The following is a 20,080-nucleotide window of genomic DNA, read 5'->3' on the forward strand; positions in this document are numbered from 1 at the left end:
ATTTTTCGACTCCCCCTCCCCCTTTTGTCAAACTGTCAATCTTTGGCCAACCCCCCGTTATATATGATGTCAGTTTTTGTGTACTCCCCCCCTAAAAAACGATAAAAATGCTTAAAAACCATTGATTTTTTTTCTGACTAAATTATACATTTATATAATAGTAGATCTCATCAAATTATATTATATAATAGTCGATATCTCATTAAATACTTAACTAAGCAAATAGTATTTTATATCTTTAATATAATCTTCCCATAGGTTGTTGAAGTGATCATCAATTGAAACAAAAGGTAGTGAATGCTCTCCGCGCTCTAAAAGGATATCGTATTCTTGAAGTAAAATCAAATTCGTTGCGTCAACTTTATTTTCATCTGACCATTCAGCAGTTTCCTAACTCTTCTACAAGGCGATGGCTGCCAAAAATTCTGTCTGACGCTTGGCAGCGATACGAACAGGTTGGATCCTTTTGATTAGAGTTTGAGTGTTATAGCAGAAGAATGGATAAAAGCGTGCTTTTTCAACATAACTTGAGAGGCAAAGTATGTATTGCACTTTTTACAGATTCTATCAGCTAAGCTAAACTGAATTTTATTTTTTTGATTTTTTTTAGGTTTTGATGAATTGATGAATTTGATGAATTGATCGACAAAAACGCATCATACGGCAAAATTGGAAATCCTTTCGCAGTACGAAGAAGAATACTTTCAATGTTTGATGTGATGAGCATAAAGACGGATGATGGAAACAATTCTTTTGCTTCTTCTGAGACATCTACTGCTTTGAGCCTGTCTCTCGTTTGGTTGACAGGGACAGGTGGCGAAAGAAATCTTGCTCTAATTAGAGTAAAGTAAGAGCTTCCAATAGTCCGAGAACAAGAACGATTTTCAGATTTCACAATTTGAGTAAAATATTAACTTGTAAGAAGATGATCGGCAATCCAACGTTCATCTTGTAATAAAAGGCTCCTTGACTCTAGCTCTGATTTTTCTGGATTAATATACTCTGCAATGGTTGGATAACCGTCAATTTGTAGATCAGTCAAAATATCAGCTAAAGCCTGTCCAGCAAAACCAAAGTTCTGTTTTTCTAAATTTTCATTTATTGTCCTGCCTGATTCAAAAAGATATGTTAGTTATTATAGGTGAGAAATTATATTAATATTTTTACAAATTAACTTTTTTCAATGTTATTACTTTGAAAATAGAGATGAGTTCCGTAATGTTCGTGCGGAAGAATCACCCCAGATAATTCTTTACTTAGAGGTGCCATTCGTCTCTCAGCTCTGTTGAATGCACTGCGGCCTGAAGCGTCCGTCATGATGAAAAGAGCGTCAAGGTTATTTTTCAAGACATGGTGAATCCCAATTTCAACTACTTTTTGGTATTTGGTATTTTCGTCGGGTCCTCCATTAACGCTAAACACAACGATAGGCTTAACCATATCAATTTGAGGATTTCTGGTAATAAAGTCGAATTCTTTGATTCCAAGAGCCGCTGAAAGTCTAATCCATGAGCGAAGGCGGTCGAAGATGCGTGTTTTCCTGATCGAATAGCAATTTAGGTAGGTCCAGAATAAGTAACAGCATCTGTTTTTGCGAGACCATCTTTCTTGATTGTAATTCCAGCGTATACAGATGGTATAAGCTTGTGTTTAGCAGCCACGACTCAGTCGTGGTTCGGGAGAGTTACCCGGTATGGATTAACAATGCATCAAAAACGGCGCCTGTTTTTTGGCTGCTGTGATTCCAATTGGCACTCTAGCCTTGTCGTCTTGGCTAATAAAACACACTTCAAACAGAACAAACTTCTTCCACATATTTTGTTGAACTGCAAAAGAGTCTGTCAACATGCTTTAAATGAGATTCATTCTGAGGACTGATAAATCAAACAGGGACTGTTTTGACGTGCCTTTTGCCTTCTAATGTTCCGTAACTTCTCGGAAGTAGACGAGTATAGAGGGCGCTCTTGCTGATTGCAAATCCGATTTTGTTCGCCTTTGATGTCAATTCGTCGAGAGTTTTAATGCTCTAAATAATAAAGAAATATATTTCGATATAGTTAACTTTTTTTACAGAAAACGGGATTTATTTCGTAAATGATATTCAAATCAAACTTTGAAATTAGTTGTTAACATTTCAAGGATATTTACAATAGTGCAAGTACTAATTAAGAGTAAAATTCTAACAAATACAATATTAACATAGCTAAGCTATCATTACCCGATGAACATCTGACCGGCGTCTTTCATCAGCGGACGAACCATGGAGAGCAATATCCATAATCGTCTTCAAAAGAAGAGGTTGATCTACTTCTAATGACGGTCGACCAGGTTTCTTTCTGATTTTTAGTTTTTCTTTGACTTCTGGATGCTCCAAGCAGATTTCCTCCATTCTAGCTTTTTTAAGTTCTCTAGTTTTCTTCTGCTGAGCTTGATCATACTTTTTTTGGGCCAGTTCTTATCATAGATGAGCTAGTTTCTTCTTTTTCTTTTTCAAATCATCCTCTTCAGCTTCAGCAATGAATCCACTTCTCTTTCTAGTCTTCAGTCCAGCAACTTTACAATTTAAAGCTGCAATCTCAGAATTGAGTCGATCTTGAGCCATTGTTCTTGCATTTTTTGATTTTTCGTGGTCAACAAACTCAAAGTTAATGAACTTTTTTCATAATCAATAACAGATCGCTCATTGGTGGGCTCATCAAACTGTGAGGAGTTCTTATCAAATTCAAGTGGAGTATACGTGGGGGCAGACTGTTTTGGAGTATTGGCCCAAAATGATAATTGCTTGCTCTTAAACTTCATAGCCTTTTCATTAAATAAATTGATTAAATACATTACTCTTGATTCAAGATCCTTATGTACCAGTTTCTCTTATTTCAATGAATTCTATATACTATGGACTTCTTTCTGGATATTAGCCTTTTTTATCGGGATGAGCATTTCCATACGAGACCATCAATAAGTTATGTAATGGGGTTTTATCCATATTTAATATTGATTTATTAGTATTGTTTACATCACAATCAGAATAATGTTTTTGCTAATCGTTAACACAAGCTTTTTAAAAGAGTTTCTTCAACCCGCTAGGGAGAAAATAGCGTCTCGAATTTTCGATAGACTTTATGTATTTGCATTGCATCACGTTTTACAATCAACTAGAGAGCAATTAGAGTTTGAAAATATCGTATTTGAAATAACGACATATTAATTTCAAAAAATGACAAATTTATGAGTTTACTTTGATGAGTTTACTTTGAACCACATTTGATAATCCGCTAGGAAGCGAATCACGAATTTGATTTTTATATACAAAGAGTTAATATTTCTAACATAATTTGATTCGCAGTCAAATGGTAATATATTAATAATTTTTATAGTAATTGTTATTTTACGTTAGTAGTTGTTATTTATTTAATGTCTCTAGGAAACTTATTATATTAATTTATAATATTATATTATAAATAAGTTAATAAAATATAACATCAAATATTTAATAAAATATAGTATCCCCGCATTTAATATTAATTTTCCCACAAACAAAACATTTCTATACCATTTAGTAGATGTAAATACCGTTAAAATCTGATAAATCAAACCTAAAAAAATAAATTAAATTGACATCATTTTGCCCTCAACACCCTCCTCCCCATTGTCAATGAGTATCAAACTTTCCAGCACTCCCTTACCCCCCCCCCCCCTATATTTACTGACATCATTTATGGCCATAAATGATGTCAGTAAATATTAGTTAGGGGTTATCCATGGATGACCCCTAACCAAAATCTTCGTACTTTGTCAACTTAGGTTTAAAAAGTCTACTTTGATTATTTTTTTGGTCATAAGTTGAAATAACGTTCACATTTTTCAAAGTATTAAAGTTTTTTACTCAACTAAATTTTAGTTTTCTTCAAGCACGACTTGCGATATTTGTTAAGCTTTTACTGCATTAATTTCAAAAGTAGCATTTTTAAAGGAAAACAATTTAATAAAAAGCTTGTAAGATAAAAGAAACAACTTACAACTTTGTTAAAGGTATTTACAACTTTAGAATCTGTATAAATACACTTTAAACTTTTAAAAGCGTTTATGATGTTATGACAATCAATTGTTTGGTGCATAATGCATACATGAATGCTATAACTAATAGTATAATAGAAGATGTTCAAGAATACATAAGTAATGAACTAGATAGTCCCTACTATCACTGTAATACAATAGCTGGCATGTAGAAAAACATAACTGTACCTCACTATATAAAGTAGCTACAGCATCAATTATCAAAAGATATGTTTACTCTGATGTTCTTTTAAATATTTAAATATCTGTCAGTATTGGAAAAATAAAGTAGGTACTCCTAAGAAGACAAATAGTTAAAAGTCATTTTTGATCTTGTATTTATTCATTATGTGTCAATATTAGGGTGGCTCTTAAAACAAAATACTATAGAATTTTTAAAAATAATAACCATTTTTTATGAATATTATTATACTAACCTTTATCTAAACTCTCATTTTGATCTTATATTTGTTTACCTTATTCTTGTACTTCTTTTTGTCTTATTTAATATTAAGTTTTTGTCACTTACTAATGCATCACGCACTACAAATTTTTTTGATTTTGTTGTTTATTTATGCATTTTTTTAAAAATATATTTATGCATATTTCTAAAAAATCATTTGTTCTTATTATTTTTCTCTAAACTTTAATATATTTAGTATATTCCAAATTTCAAGTTTAAGAAACCTTTTTATTTTGAGAAATCATTTCTAAAATATGTTGATATTTTTAATGGTTTTTACTTTTATTGGATAACTGACTCTAAAAAAACTCATATTACAAAGGCATCAATTATGTTACTGTTATATTTTAGAAGGCTGTGATGAATCTTAAAACTTTGAAAAACGAAATTGAGAAGTTTATTGAGAAACACAATGAAGATCATCCTGAAAATCCAGTTGATGAATCTCATGGGTATGCCCATTTTCGTAAGGTTGCAAAGCATGCCAAGCTTGCTATTCGTTCATTTATTGACAGTGGTATGATAATAAATGACACAGAGCAATTTGAAATTTTAGCCGCATCATGGCTTCATGATGTTGATGACGCTAAATATTTTTCAACAGAAAATTATTCAAATGCTAGGATGTGTTTAGAAAAAATCGGATGCGATTCTTCAGTTATTAATAACATAATTTATATGATCAGATTGGTTTCATCATCAAAAAATGGAGATACTATTCCTGAGGGAGCTAAAGAAATACAATTAATTCCTCGATATGCAGACCGACTTGAAGCCATTGGAAAGATAGGTGTACAGCGTTGTCTTTTATATACTCTTCAACAAGGGGGTCCATTGTTTTGCTCAGACACGAAACGTGCAACAACCGAAGAGGATTTATTTAATAATGTGGCAACAGAAGAGCGATATCGAAATTACAAGGGAAAAAGTTTTTCATTTATCGATCATTTTTATGATAAAATTTTGCGCCTCGATCGTTTTCCTATTCGTAATAACTATTTTGATGAAGAATGTAAAAAGCGTCGGGCTGCAGTTGTTGAAGTTGCTTTATTATTTGGACAAAAGGGTTTAATCACTTTGGAAGATGTCGAAGCTTATATTAAGAATTAATTTATTATATGTTATTTATTGAATTTTTTATTGAAAAATATGGGCTTAGGATCACATTTTTCAATAAAAATTTATTTATATTTTAAAAAACTGTATTTTAATATTTATTTTAAAAACAAAAACCAAACTAAATAGTTACAAAAAAATATTTTTTTTAATGTAACAATCAGAAATAGTATTTAAATTGTTTAATTAGTTTCAATATAAACTTTAGTTGAAACTTCATTTTTTATTTTCAACTCTTTGTTCCACGAAAAAATAATGTTGGGGTAAACATATTCAACCCCTAGTTCTAACACAAACTTGTTCAACCCCAATTCTAACTAGTAACAAATTTAGACAGTTCCATTGGTTGAAAAAATGATTTTTTTTTAATATTGTTTTTATTAGAATAACTACTTACCTTCGAAAGGAAGTGATTTTAATTCTGCTTTTTTTTTAATAAAAAACCTGTTTAAAGCTATAAAATGATCATATTTTGTTCATATCAACGCACATAGCAACACCAACAGGTTGTCAATTTCTTCTTTTTATCTCCTGAAAAAATATAAATAATTAATATCCATGCTATTTAAAACTACTATGCTTTAAAATATTCAGTTTTTATGTTTTTGTATTGTTCTATTCGTTTCAGCAGCAATTTTGAAAGGACATAAAAATATAAAATAATCCTTGTTCACTTTATATATGTTTTATTGGTTTAATTTGTAAAACTTTTGTCTTGATAGCATAAGTACTTTTAAGCAACAGTTGGTTTACATAAAGCACATTTTGTTCATTTTTATGCTGACTCAACAGTTTAAAATATCTTTATTTATTTTTTGAAAAGATATTTTTCTGTCTATTTTTTTCATATTTTAATTGAAAAAAAATAATAATAAAGAGTATTAAAGATTTTTTTTTTTTTTTACGATTGATCTGCCTTAACAAAATTATTCAAAAAAAATTAGAAATTGTTTTTTTTTATACTTTCAAGTGTACTGCAAACAGGTTTTTGGCTGAGACTAGGACTGTTGATGGATCGGGTACCAACCGACCCAGATCCGATTTGTATTTAATGACTTGGGTCGGGTTTTACCCTACCCGGATCCATACCCAATTTACTTTACAGGTTGTTCGGCTTTTGCAATTTTTTGTTTTTAACTTTTTCACGTGATTTTTCTACGTTTTTGCATTGTTTTTTAATTTATTACTATAATTGAGATACATTGCTATATTTGAAAAACAAAAAATCGGACAACAAAAGTTATAAAAGAATTTTATTCCATTCGAAACTAACTGTTTTCAAAATTGTGTAACTTTTCGATTTCTTAAGTTGTTCTTTTGAACGGCAAAAGAGTTTGAAAATTTAAAAAAAGAATAGATCTATTTATTTTTAACTAAAGCGTATTTAACTCGTTGCATTTTGACTTTGACATTGTGCGCTTACGCTGTTATATGACATCACATAAATTGAATTGCGACTTTCTCTATAATTTTTTATTCTTCAATTTCTTTTAGACTTCAATTTCTACAAAAACGGAAATGCAAGTTTTTGTAGAAATTAAAGAACTGGTTGCACACATTATTTAAAGATTCGGAAATTGCAAAAAACATTGCATAAGCAAAAGCAAAATTAAAGCAATCATAAAACAGGTAATTGATCCTGACACTGTTGATCATCTGGCAAAATTATTAGATGGAATTTCATGTTTCGGTCATCAGATCGACAGATGCTAGCAATCGCGGTTCACAAAAAATATTTTTAATCGTAATTCAATACTTTGAATGGAAAGCAGGTGGTATACAAACTAAAACTCTCACTTTATATAACGCAGAAAAATAAAACCTCTGAAACTATATCACTAATCAATTTGAAAACACTCAAAAAATATGAACTATTGTCTAAGTGTGTTGCTTTAGCTGAGGACAATGTCAATGTAAATTTTGGAGGAATCAACAGAAAAGGAGGCAAAAATGTGTTCTCATATTTGAAGGTAGTTTTAAATAAATCTTTGGTAGATGTTGGATGTCCTGCCTTTTTTTTCACAAATGTATTCAACATCGAGCCATGGTGTTATCCAGGAATATATATTTTTTTGCGTTTTTGCGATATTATGAAAATTTATAGTTATTGTTTTACAAAGTGTTGGGAATTTTTATTAAAATTGTCCTATTCCTTCCAAAAAAATAAAAAAAGGTCATTTCATTTTGGGAATGCTTAACCCATTGGGAATTCCGAGTTGATTTTATTTTTTTTAAACTTGTCCAAATGCGACTTGCTTCTGTGAGATGCCTAAAGTTTTTGAGTTATTCTTTTGTATCCGAGGACACAATAGAAATTTTGAAAGAGTCCTCCCATTCCAGGGCTCAATGGACAACGGAAAGGAACATATTTTTAGTTGACACTGTAAAGAGAATCATCGTCACAAAGTATAATTTAAACAACCTTATCGGTAAGAAGTTTTATAAATATATGATTGCTAACGAAGATCTTTTGTGTAAAGTTAGCTCCTTCGAGAAATATATTACTTGACAAATATATCATTTTAAAAAATTTAATCTTATATGGCACTGTATACCTAAACGTTGCATTCTTTTTTTTAATTGAAAAATATTAATCGAATTGTAATTTGGAGGAAGTCACCCGAGATTACAACAATCTTGTTTAATAAATGTGTAGTAAAAAACATAAATCTTATTTTAAAAATCTTTTTGATGTTTACTGTTATTCCATTTTTTATTATTAGTAAATAAGAGTTTATAATAAATGTCAATTTTCTCAGTATCTTGTGTACTGTAACAAATGTAACAAAATTTTAAGAAGTTTTTAGTACTTTATTTAAAATAAAGTACCACTAAAATAAGAGATTTTCTAGTACCAAACCATTTGCTTAGTTTCTTATAAAAAAACAACGTTTACTTTAATTTCTATTTTATAAGCGTTTTGTTTTTATTACTAAAAATTCAATCTAATGAAAGTACGGCAATGTGCATAAACATAAGAAGTGTAAGTAAAAATTTCGACAGACTAAAAACTTTTCTTAGTTGAATTACTCTAAGAGTGAGGAATCCATTTGCATACAAAAACTGGTCCGAATAAACTGTTTATTCGGACCAGTTTGATTAAGAAAACAACAAAAAACTAAACTACTCTTAATTGCGCATCCACAGAAATTGATACTATCTTGCAGGAGGCTAAATAAATGCGATTTTCGTAAGTGTTACTGACATAAGTGCAAGGTAATTGTAAAAACTGGCATAAGTGCGAACTAACATGTGTGCGAGTTGGTATAAGTGCACAAAAAGAATTTGCAAACATTAGCAAAACTGCAAACTGGTTTAAGTGCGAACTGGCATAAGTGCAATTTTAATAAGTGCAAACTTATGAAAATCACGCTTATGCCAATTTGCACTTACTCTAAAAACTGGAGTGATTGCGAATTGGCATTGGAATTGGCAAGTGCGCCGAATAAAATTTCAAATATTAACATACATGTGAATTGGCATTTCGCACTTATGCCGATTTGCACTTATGCCAGTTTGCACATATACCAACGATAACTTCTTTTGGCGCACTTATGCCAGTTCGCATTTATGCCGATATGCATTTATGCCAGTTTTTGCAATTGCTTCACACTTATGTTAGTTTGCACACATATGCCAGTTCGCTCTTACGCCATTTTCACTTATACCAGTTCGCACTTATGAAACTTGCGCTTATTTAATTTTTAAACTGTTCTAATATTTAAATAGATGATAGATTTCAGTATATAAAATGTGTATATTTTGCGAATTTGCGCGTTTTGCATATGGGTTCCTCAAATAACAATAAAGTTGTCATACTAAAGTAATTTTTTAAAGTTGTTTTGCTCATGCAAAAGAAACTAATTGATGTCGATTTGATAATAATTAATTCCTTCATTTTTATAAAAAATCACTCAGGAAGAGAGCAACCATTCTTTAAAAATTGCCTTTGTTAATTAACTTTAATGAATGAGTTAAATACTTTTGTTTGGTAGCCCACGTTGCCATTTAAAGAAAAAACTTTCCGAAAAAGTTCTACGTGGCTCATCGTTGCCATTGTCATACACTTTTACTTGTTTACAAATGCCGTGAAAAAAATAAATAAAATGGCGACTAATATACAAAACAACGCTTGGTTAAAAGACATACGTGTAATGAAAAGCTTAGAATGGTACGTAAAACAAAATCTATCAAGAAATATTTTTACTTTATGAAAGTTAACATTCCAGAGCATGGAGTAAAAGTTATCTTGATCTTCAACATTTAAAATATGTTCCATTGATAAAAATGAACCAATTAGAGATGTTCAAAATGCCGTTAAAATAGAATTACAAAGCCATAGTGTACCACTTAGATATCGTGCTATGCATCAAATATTAGGCCGGTTTTACAACTTACATGTATTAAGGGTTGTTGTTCATGCAGCTAAATTCTCAGAAGATCAAGATGGACTTGGAAACAGAAAACCTTGCTTTAAGAAGAATAAAGTCAAGGACAACTATATATCAGATTGTTCAAATGTATAGAGATAATATATCATAAAATCTTTCGATAGTATACTTGATAAAAGATTAACTACCTACATTAATTGTATTCTGTATTTTCTTGTTTAAAATATAAAAAGATGAAATAATCGCATTTCGAGACTTCTAAAAAAACCTTAGTATGAAACCAAATAACATTGAAATAAATTTTTATAGAATTTTTATTATTTAGGTAATTTAGAGTCAATAACTCTATCAAAAAATCAAAAGAATTAGCATTATTTAGTACAACATATAATGCGTTATGTAAACTATGTTTGCATTTAATATATAGCTTCACTATTCTCTATTAAAGTCTTTTGATTAAAGGTATCATATTCTTTATACAGGTAATTAAAGGTATCATATTCTTTATACAGGTAATAAGTCTCTTAAAAGATAAGCATGAACAAAATCCATTAAAAAAAATGAACAAAATTGCATATTTAGCTAAAATTGTATTTTTAAGTCTATCAAAAAATTGAAATCTTCATCTGAGCCATGATTGTGTTATGTTTTTCTTTCATTGCAGAATAAATTTAACCAAAATCTTAGGCTAAAGTTTCAATGCTTCAGCAGCCTCTTCAATTTTTTGACAGAAACTAGCATACCATTAAAACAAAAGCATTTTAAAAATATACTGAGCCTTTTTTTTTGAATTCAGTTTGCTATTTATTTTTATTTAAAATAATAAATTACAGAACTAGTCTTTTCATTTATTATTTTAAAAACAACTAGTTATAATTTAGAACTAGTTATAAATTTTACTTGTGAAATTAATTACACTATTCATTTTAATCATAAAACTATTCAATTGGAAACTATAATGTTTCATAAACCACTCAGTGTTTAAAAATAGTAATAGCTACATTAAAAGATAAAATTCATTTAATTTCTAATAAACAAAAAAATAGCAATAAATATTATTTGTAGGATCATATTATAATCCTACAAATAATATTTATCCAACAAATAATGTTCATAAATATTTGTCATAGCTAATAATGACGAATAAGTATGAATATCATTTAGTCATTGTAAAGGTTATTATGATTCAAATGGTCTTTTAAACTTTTTAATGCCTTTTAAACATTTTAATGGTATTTTAAACCTTTTAAACAAATCTTGTAATATTTTTCCAGAAATTTATGAAACTCCTTTAACCATTGTTCAATATAAAATGTAATACAATGATTAAATAATATATTTTTTTAGTTTCATATCAGTTTGTATTAATGTAAAATTTGGCTAAAATATGACCTGGTTTGAGGTTGAAGGACCGTAACTGATGCTATCTGTTGAATCATTCATAATATTTTGATAAAAATTGGCAAAGTTAGTTTCTGTACCTTTTTCTACTCTAATATACTTGGAAACGATTTTATTTTTTAATTAATATTTCAAACAGAATCTGGAAATAAGCTTTGGAGTACTATTACTACTCCACATTTTTACTGCAAAACATCTATACTGCCAAATACTGCAATAAGAAAGATACTATTTTGATAGACCATTTGTTTTTTGGTGACCATCATGAGAATGTACCCGATTTGGGCCTTCTGATATATAGTTGTTTAAAGCAAAGTTTTCTATTTTTAAGTGCTGTTTGATCTTCTGCGAACAAAGTTGCATGAACAACGGCCCTTGGTAAACGTTAACTGTGAATATTTAATGCATAGCACGATATCAATGCAGTGCACCATGTAATTCTATTTTGACAGCATTTTGGGCATTGTTTCAGCCCTATCATTTTGTGATTGATTTTGATAGAGAAATTCTTCTCTAATTCTCTAGAGAAAAATTTGAGGAAAGCACTCTAATTTGATGTTGAAGTTTAAAAAAATTACACCAAAAACGCTATTAATTGCCACTTTCGTCATACTCGAATATAATTAAATTCTTTTTCTTAAAACAAAAAACGGTTTTTATTAACACTTCAAAGCAAAACTGTTTAACGCAAAACCCATTAGCTTCTAATTGATTCTGAACTTAACCCTAACCTTGACTCTAGCCATATAGTTTTGTTTACGTCTACCCCAATTTGCCAGTTGATGTATTTATATTTAATTGCGCCAATCTCTATTTGTCAGTCGATGTATGTACATTTAAAAAGCTGTCTCGAAGATTTCTTATTGAAAAAAATATACTTATTAAAATATTCAACTGAATTTAAACAATTTTCTATAATTGCGACAATAAAAACCGGGTTGCGAAATTAAAATAAAACTTTTTTAACCGATTGATTTCTAAAGACGTTTTTAAAGATGGTGATATTAGAATTTTTAGTATAATTTTTTAAACTTCAACATCAAAGGTAGAGTATTTTCCTCAAACTATAGTCAATAAGAAAATGATAGGGGTAGGCAATAGAAACAGTGCCGCATTTTGAACATCTTCAACTGTTGTATTTTTATCAATGGAAGATATTTTTAAATGTGGAAGATGCCTATTAAGAGTTTATTAATCCGAGCAAATTGAGCAAAGTTAACTTTTATTAAGTCTAAAATTTCTTTGCCTTAAAGATTTTGTTTTACGTAGCATTCTAAACTAAACATTACACGTTGTTTTCTTACATTAGTCGCCATTTTTTTATTATTATTATTACTATTATTATTATTGTTATTATTATTATTGTTATTATTATTATTCACGGCATTTGTAAACAAGTAAAGCCGCATGGTAATGGCAACGATGCACAGTGACTCAAAACAACAACAAAATGGTAATAAACCCCTCACAACTTTTCTATAAATTAAGTGCCCTTTTTTAAATAATATTAAATTGCGATCATTTTTTATTTCAAAAGTATAAATAATTTTTTCATAAAACTTGTATTTTATAGTAAAAAGAAGTGAAAAAATTTGTTATTGTTTTCAAAGAAATCTGAAAAATGTGAGATTTTTATTTAACTAAAACAGAGTACTTTTAATTTAAATAAAAGTGTATATTTATTTTGAAGATAATCTTTTGGCTCTATATATTTCAAATTTACTGAAAAGAAAAAAAAAAGTCTGATTTTTTTGTTTAAGTTTGAAGACTTTTTTTAAAAAAAAGGCAACTAGTAATTGTATTATTTTGATTTATAAATCAATTAAAAAAATGTTCTACTGAGTTCCAAAAATATATATATATATTTTCTAGTTAATTAACGTTTCTACTTTTAAAATATAAAGGGATTACAGCGGTCTCCTGCGGTAATGGAAGTTATTAAAGAAACACAAATGTTGTTAAACACTTAAAAACCTTGTTTTCCGCCATTTTTGAAAATATTTTGTTATAATTAAAACAAATGAAAATGACGGGAAACTTACATTTTTTATTGGTATTATTTGCTCTAATATAGTTTTTAAGTCATAAATATTAAATATAGTTTTAAAAAATGTGCTTTTGTCATTATATACCATTTAAAAGTTTGTTAAGATATTTATTGACAATTTTAATGAACGATTTATTATTCGATAAGTACAACATGTTTGAAAAAGCTTAACTGAACAACTTTATTATTTTCTGTAATATAAAGTTAACTTAGTAATATAGTGTTTTTACAGGATGTAACAATGTGACAATTGTTAAAGCCATAACAAAATAAAATTTTAAACAGTGTAAATGAAAAAATATGTAATGTAATTTAAAATGTTTCTGATATATTAGTTTTATTATATTGATGGCTCTTAAAAACAATAAAAATGAAATGATTAGATCTTATCCCAATTATACGTGAATTAGGAGTGGATAAACTAAGATTATGGAAGAATTTAATACTGATTACTGAAGAAAATCGCAAGGAAAACTTAAATAAAGTAAAGGTTGCTTTAGTTATATTTATTTCAAAGGTGAAGAAAAAACTAAAACAATGTGGACGAAATTATGATACGTTTATACAAAAAGAAAATCGTTGGCTTCAAAGAAATCTTATGAACAATAAAAATAGCCATTTTGGTTCTGGAAGGCCCTATAAACAATGGAGTGTTCTTGGAAAGCGAAGCAAAAGTAAAAAAATAAAAGAACTAACTGAATATCATGAAGCTCTGTTTTTAGCTTCTGCGAAAAGTGAAAATGTTGCTGGAGAAAAAAAAAGGCCTCGATTTTAAAAAACAATATTCATAATGTTTTAGAGATAGAAAAAGTTGATGAAACTTTGTATAAAACCTTTCCCTTTAATATGAGTTAGAGGAAGCTCTTGCGTTAAAAATGAACACTGATCTCAGCGATAAACAATATCAAAGGGTCAAAAACTCATTCTTGTACACAATGTACATATTTATCCTACTTTGGACGATATTTTGAGGAAAAATTAAAACGCTATCCGGAGAATATACACTTTTCTGAAATTTCTGTATATTCTCAGTGTAAATACTCTTCAAAGCATGTTAGATCACACCGTGAGTAGAATAACTGAAATGATTGATATGCCTAAATGAGGTCAAGATAACAAAATATTTGGAGTTTTATATGGAAAGATTGGTTTTGATGGAGCATCAAGCCAAAGTATTTATAAACAAAAATACGAGACAAACAACACAAGTATAGAACTTAAAAGTGAAGAAAATCTTTTTAGTACAGCTTTTGTGCCTCTATTGCTCAAAGTAGAAAATGGCGAAATTTGGAAAAATGGAAATCCTTCAAGTAGTCACTTTTAGTAAGATCAGATCCAAAAGTATCAAGCATATCTTTTAGAAAACATAAGAGCTATCGAGGAAAACCGTTACCAGACGAAATTATTAAACTAGTTGTAATGTAAATAATAAAATAAATGTAACAAAATATAGATGTATCAACATCCTTTAAAACCATTTTTTTTTTAGTATCAAGTAGAGTAATATATCAAGATAATGTGTTTGTAATGTGTTTGAAAATTCTAAAACTTAAAGAAAAACTTTTTTGTACGCCTATAGTCACCTTTAACGCGCTCATACGCGCATTATATGCGTCGAAGCTGGGCGTGAAAAGAAATTTATCAAAAAATTTGAAATCTTTGACCCAAAAAATATTATTTTGATATGTAACATTATTTATTTACAATCTATGTCAAATTTTATTTAATTTTTGCCGTTTTTTGAACGTCCTGAGTCACTGTGCGACGACCCTCTAACAGTTGTGCTTGATTAATATAATATTAAATCAACCTGAGCGCTACAATAAGGTGGTAATATAGAAAAAATTTATTGAATTGAAACTATTAAAATAAGACACTTTTGAAATAACTATTAGGTTTGAACTATTAGTTGAGACGCGTCTCAATTAAAAAATATTATTTTTGTTATTTGTTTTTTTTTTATTATTTGTTTATTTATTACTTGTTTATTTTATAATTTGTTTAGATTTTATTTCTCTTTTCAGTTTATGATTTGTTTATTTTTAATTTTCTTTTCAGTTGAGTTGATTTTTTTTAAAAAAAATTTTCAGCGCATTTTTTCAGTGCAAAAACAAATTATATTTGTGATGCAGTGAATTGTAGATTCACTGCATAACAAGTTATATTTGTTATGCAGTGAATCTACAAAACTGTTCAAGTTATTACAATAATTGTAATAATTTGAACAATATACTTGTACTTTTTGTCATTAAAATGCATTATAGTAACCAAGTATTATGAATAATATCATACCTGGGGCACTACTGTAAGATTTTAGTGCCTGCATACTAGATTTGTACTTTGAAAATTTAAAAAATACGTTAGAAATGTTCTTAGTTATGAATATTCAATTTTTTCAATTATTTGCAATTAGGCAGGGATTATTTTGCAAGAAGTTAGGCTACCAGAAATGACTTGATTTGAGGTCCTGAAACCAGACCATCAACTTCATGTACAAAATCAAAATAGTCTTCAATGTTTAATTATTTTATTTATTTACTTTAGTAGTAATGGGGGAAAAAAAGATTTATCTCCCCGTACAAGGGGTCAGATTAAAGTTCTCTTGGAGAATACAGAGCTTGTTCAATGTCAGATAGCTTTTAAATGTGGGATGACTCAGAGCATCGTGTCAAGCATAAAAAAGAACATGCAGCATGGCTCAACTGGTACTTTAAAACGTAAAGGAAAATGCGGAAGAAAGCGGATATCATCACAACAAGATGATCGAGCTTTGGCGAGACTCTCTAAATCTAACCGCAAGATGACATCACGCAGATTGATGGTTGAAATGAACACTTTAGGTGTTCAGATGACTAACAGCACAGTGCAAAGAAGATTAACTGAAGCTGGTTCGAGGGCATACCAACCAAGAAAGAAACCAAAAATGACCGCTGCAATGATGAAGAAAAGATTATTATGGGCCAAGCAATTTGCCAAGTGGACAGCGGAGGACTGGAAAATGGTGAGTTGTCTAAATGTACTTCCATACTGTCCAGCAAAATAATTTTTAAACTTGATTAGCGACAAACAAATTAAATGAAGTTTAACTTAACTAAAAATATAAATTATTAGAATGAGAATAATTGTAACAGTTGTAAGCCTATAATAGTAGTCTGTGTAATTCACTGTATATGTGTGTGTTTAAGGTATTTTTTTCGGATGAATTAACACTGGAAATATTGGACAACGATTGCCACTATGTAAGAAGAAGACCAGGAGAAGAGTTTCTTGCACAATGTCTGGTGCAGAAGGTCAAACATCCGACTAAAGCCATGGTTTGGAGCGTGATATCTTTCAAAGGACCTGGAAGTCTATACATTGTAGATGGCATGATGAATGCGAAATAGTACAAGAAAGTGATGAAAACTTGCCTGATTCCTTAACTAGAGCACTGGTTTCCTGATGGGAACTGCATTTACATGCAAGATGGGGCACCCTGTCATACAGCAAACATTATCAAGGATTACTTTGTTGAAATCGGTATCGAAGTGTTGCTCTGGCCGGCAAGTACTGAAGTACGGAAGTGTTGCCTAGGCCGGTAGTCCTGATATGAACCCAATTGAAGGGACATGGGACAATCTGAAAGACAGAGTAAACGAGGTCAGGTCACCAACACTAACAAACGTGACCTAATTGAACCCATTAATCATGTATGGTATCACAATCCGGGTATCACGCAGTTAATTTCCAATTACTATGCAAGTATGCCAAATAGAATTGCAGCGCTTATAAAAGCCAAGGGTGGTGCAACCAAATACTGAAAACATATGTGCAATGAGTAATTTGTATGCAGTACATGTATGTTTGCTAAATTTGGGCTTATATATTGAATACGAGGAATAAAAAACAATTTTTAGTGTAAAAAACAAGTTTTTTGTCAATTATCGTAATAATTTGAACAGTACTGTACAATAAAAATCTTAAAGTTGACCAAACATATGTTTAATCAAATTCTTTGCAAGCAAACAAAAAGTGTGCAAATCATGTAATATAATTATGACATTTTACATAACTTAAATATTATACATAATTTGCAAAACTTTGACGCCATTTTTTTTCCTCTTTTGTTAAACTTTTTTTCGTCTTTTGTCTAAAAAAGTTTTATTCTATTAAATATCTTAGTTGTTAAAATAATAAAGTTGCATTAAAAAAAAGCAATATAAATAATTTCGACAAAATTATTTTAACGCAAGTTCTCAATATAAAACTTTGAAAAACTTATAAATATAATTATCGCATAGGGTACTTACGCCAATTACTGGCCACATTTTTACAAGTAACACCCGTTACAGAAAAATACTTAAGTACATGTTACATACCATATATAAAATTTTAAAAAATTAAAAGCTCTGACATTTTGAGTAAAAATTAATGTGATTATAAATAACATAAAATTATATATAACCCAGATATTAGAGGTAAACAATTTTACCAAGTACTGGCCATCGTAACCATTTATTGGCCGTTGGCTGTATTTGATTGAATAGGGCATTGTAATTGATTTATTATCATAAAATTAAAAAAAAATAAAAAGCACATAAAATCAAGATAACTTGTTCAATTAAATTATTTATACACTCATTAAAATGAATTAACATGAACAAAAATACCTAAAAAATTTTCTTATAAAATATCATCTTTTTTCACCTTGGTCAATTTCTTCAAGTTTGATATACGATCTAGCTTTTTTTTGCAAATTTTTTTTTTTTTTTTTTAATCTTATGTTTTTCAACATTTCTATTTTCAATAGATACCTTTGACGCTCTATCTTCAAGCTTTGCATTATAAGCCTCCTCTGAGGTCAGAACAAAAAACTTTAAATTAGAGTTTTTTGAGTGCTTCTTTGTTTGTTTAATTTGTGGAGAAGGATATGTAAGAACATCTGAATCTTTGTCTGATGGACAAGATAAATTACCAAATGGAAATGGAAGATCTGTTAATGTTTTGCAAAAAAAAAAATTTTTATCATTTGAATCTAATGTTGATTCAATTACTTTTACTTCTTCAAGACATATATCAGTATTAATATTCAAACCCAGAGTATTGTCTTGAACAGAAAAATCAATAAATTCATTGTCTTGTACCGGTTTGATTCTTGCATAGCTGTGTTCTGTAACAGTATTTGAATATTGCACAGCATTGTCTTGAATTAAAAAATCAATAAACTCATTTTCTTCTTCTGGTTTGGTAGAAGACAGCGAGTTAATCCCAAAAGTGTTTTCTGATAGATCAGACAATAATGGAAGGTTGTTTATTGTTGAAATGTTGCATGCATTTTGACCTGGGACAGCATCTGAAATTTTAATATATAAAATGTTTGGGATATATGCCTTTTTAGGAATAGCATCTGGATTAAAGGGATAAATTCCACAAGCTTTAAATCCTCAGCGTATATTTGTGTCAGTCATAGCATATTTCCACGCTTTTGAAAATAAACCGCAAAAATTAGAATGCGAAACTACTACACTACGCCATTAATTGCCGTATTTACCCTATGCTAAAAGGTGTTAAACCTTTATCATGTCTCGCCCACTAGAATATGTCTCAGTGATACAGTTATGTAATCTGCAAACTTAGCTTATTTTAAGTAGTGTGGATACTAAAAGGCTCTGAAAGCATGTTAAAAGTTTTGCTTGCCTGAAATGTATAAAAATTAACCATATATATAATAAAACAATTTTTTTTTTAATTTCTTTTTTTTTCTTTTTTAACTAAACTTAACTAACCGTACACCACAATTATAACATAACCAACATACAGAATATTCAAAACAATTATAACATAAGCAACATACACAATAATTATAAAATAAGCAACATACACAACAGTTATAACATAAGCATCATACATAATAATCATAACGTAGGCAACTACATAACAAATTATCAATGATTATTAAATTAATTGATTATTTGAACATCTGGCCAGGTGTTCACTCACCTGTCAATTGTTGACGTGTTAAGACAGAACACAAACATACAAACACCGTAACCCTTAATATCAGAAATCTAGAGAGAAAACAAACATACAAACACCTTTACAATGTCTTAACTTTTGGCCAAACTTCTGGCGTGGTGTTTATCCATCCGTCAGTTCTTATATGTATGTTTGTGTTCTGCCTGACCTTTTTGCGCGGTGTTTATTTCTCTAGTTTATTTCTCTAGTTTTAATAACAATTTCTTTAGTTTTACCCTCAAAGCGGTTTCTTTAATTTATTACAATTGTTAAAAGTGATTTATGTGATGTCATAATAAACAATTTTGCAATTATTTTTGAGGCCAATATTATATAATGTTTGGATTTTATTATGCAAAATAATAATATTTTAGCGCTCAAAATTTAACACTTTTAATCAGCTAATTAAAGAATTTAATTTGTGAAAGCATAATTAAAGTGAACAAAAAATTGCTTGTTTATCATTTTAGGAATATAATGAAACAATTTTTTTAAAGGCCCATCTAAGATAAAATTCTAAAGAACAATGTAGGATTTTTGCATAGCCTTTCCCGCCAGCACATCACTGTCAGTTTTCCATTAGTTGTAATTTTTTCTTAATGGATTTCCGAAATA

General features: G+C 29.3%; 1 protein-coding gene across 2 annotated transcripts; it reads left to right on the plus strand.

Annotated features, from left to right (window-relative positions):
- The first annotated feature begins 3,868 nt into the window (after positions 1-3,868).
- LOC101235329 (uncharacterized) lies at positions 3,869-5,846 on the plus strand. Of its 2 annotated transcripts, none has more exons than XM_065809680.1 (2): positions 3,869-4,029; positions 4,868-5,846. In XM_065809680.1, exon 2 carries the CDS (start codon positions 4,877-4,879, stop codon positions 5,624-5,626), a length of 750 nt encoding a protein of 249 aa, XP_065665752.1. In that variant the 5' UTR covers positions 3,869-4,029; positions 4,868-4,876; the 3' UTR covers positions 5,627-5,846. The 2 variants fall into 2 exon arrangements, with proteins under 2 accessions (XP_065665752.1, XP_065665753.1); XM_065809681.1 differs by lacking the exon at positions 3,869-4,029 and adding an exon at positions 4,091-4,341.
- Positions 5,847-20,080: the final 14,234 nt, after the last annotated feature.

Source organism: Hydra vulgaris, chromosome 11, assembly GCF_038396675.1.
Source record: "Hydra vulgaris chromosome 11, alternate assembly HydraT2T_AEP".
Taxonomy (NCBI): Eukaryota; Metazoa; Cnidaria; class Hydrozoa; order Anthoathecata; family Hydridae; genus Hydra; species Hydra vulgaris.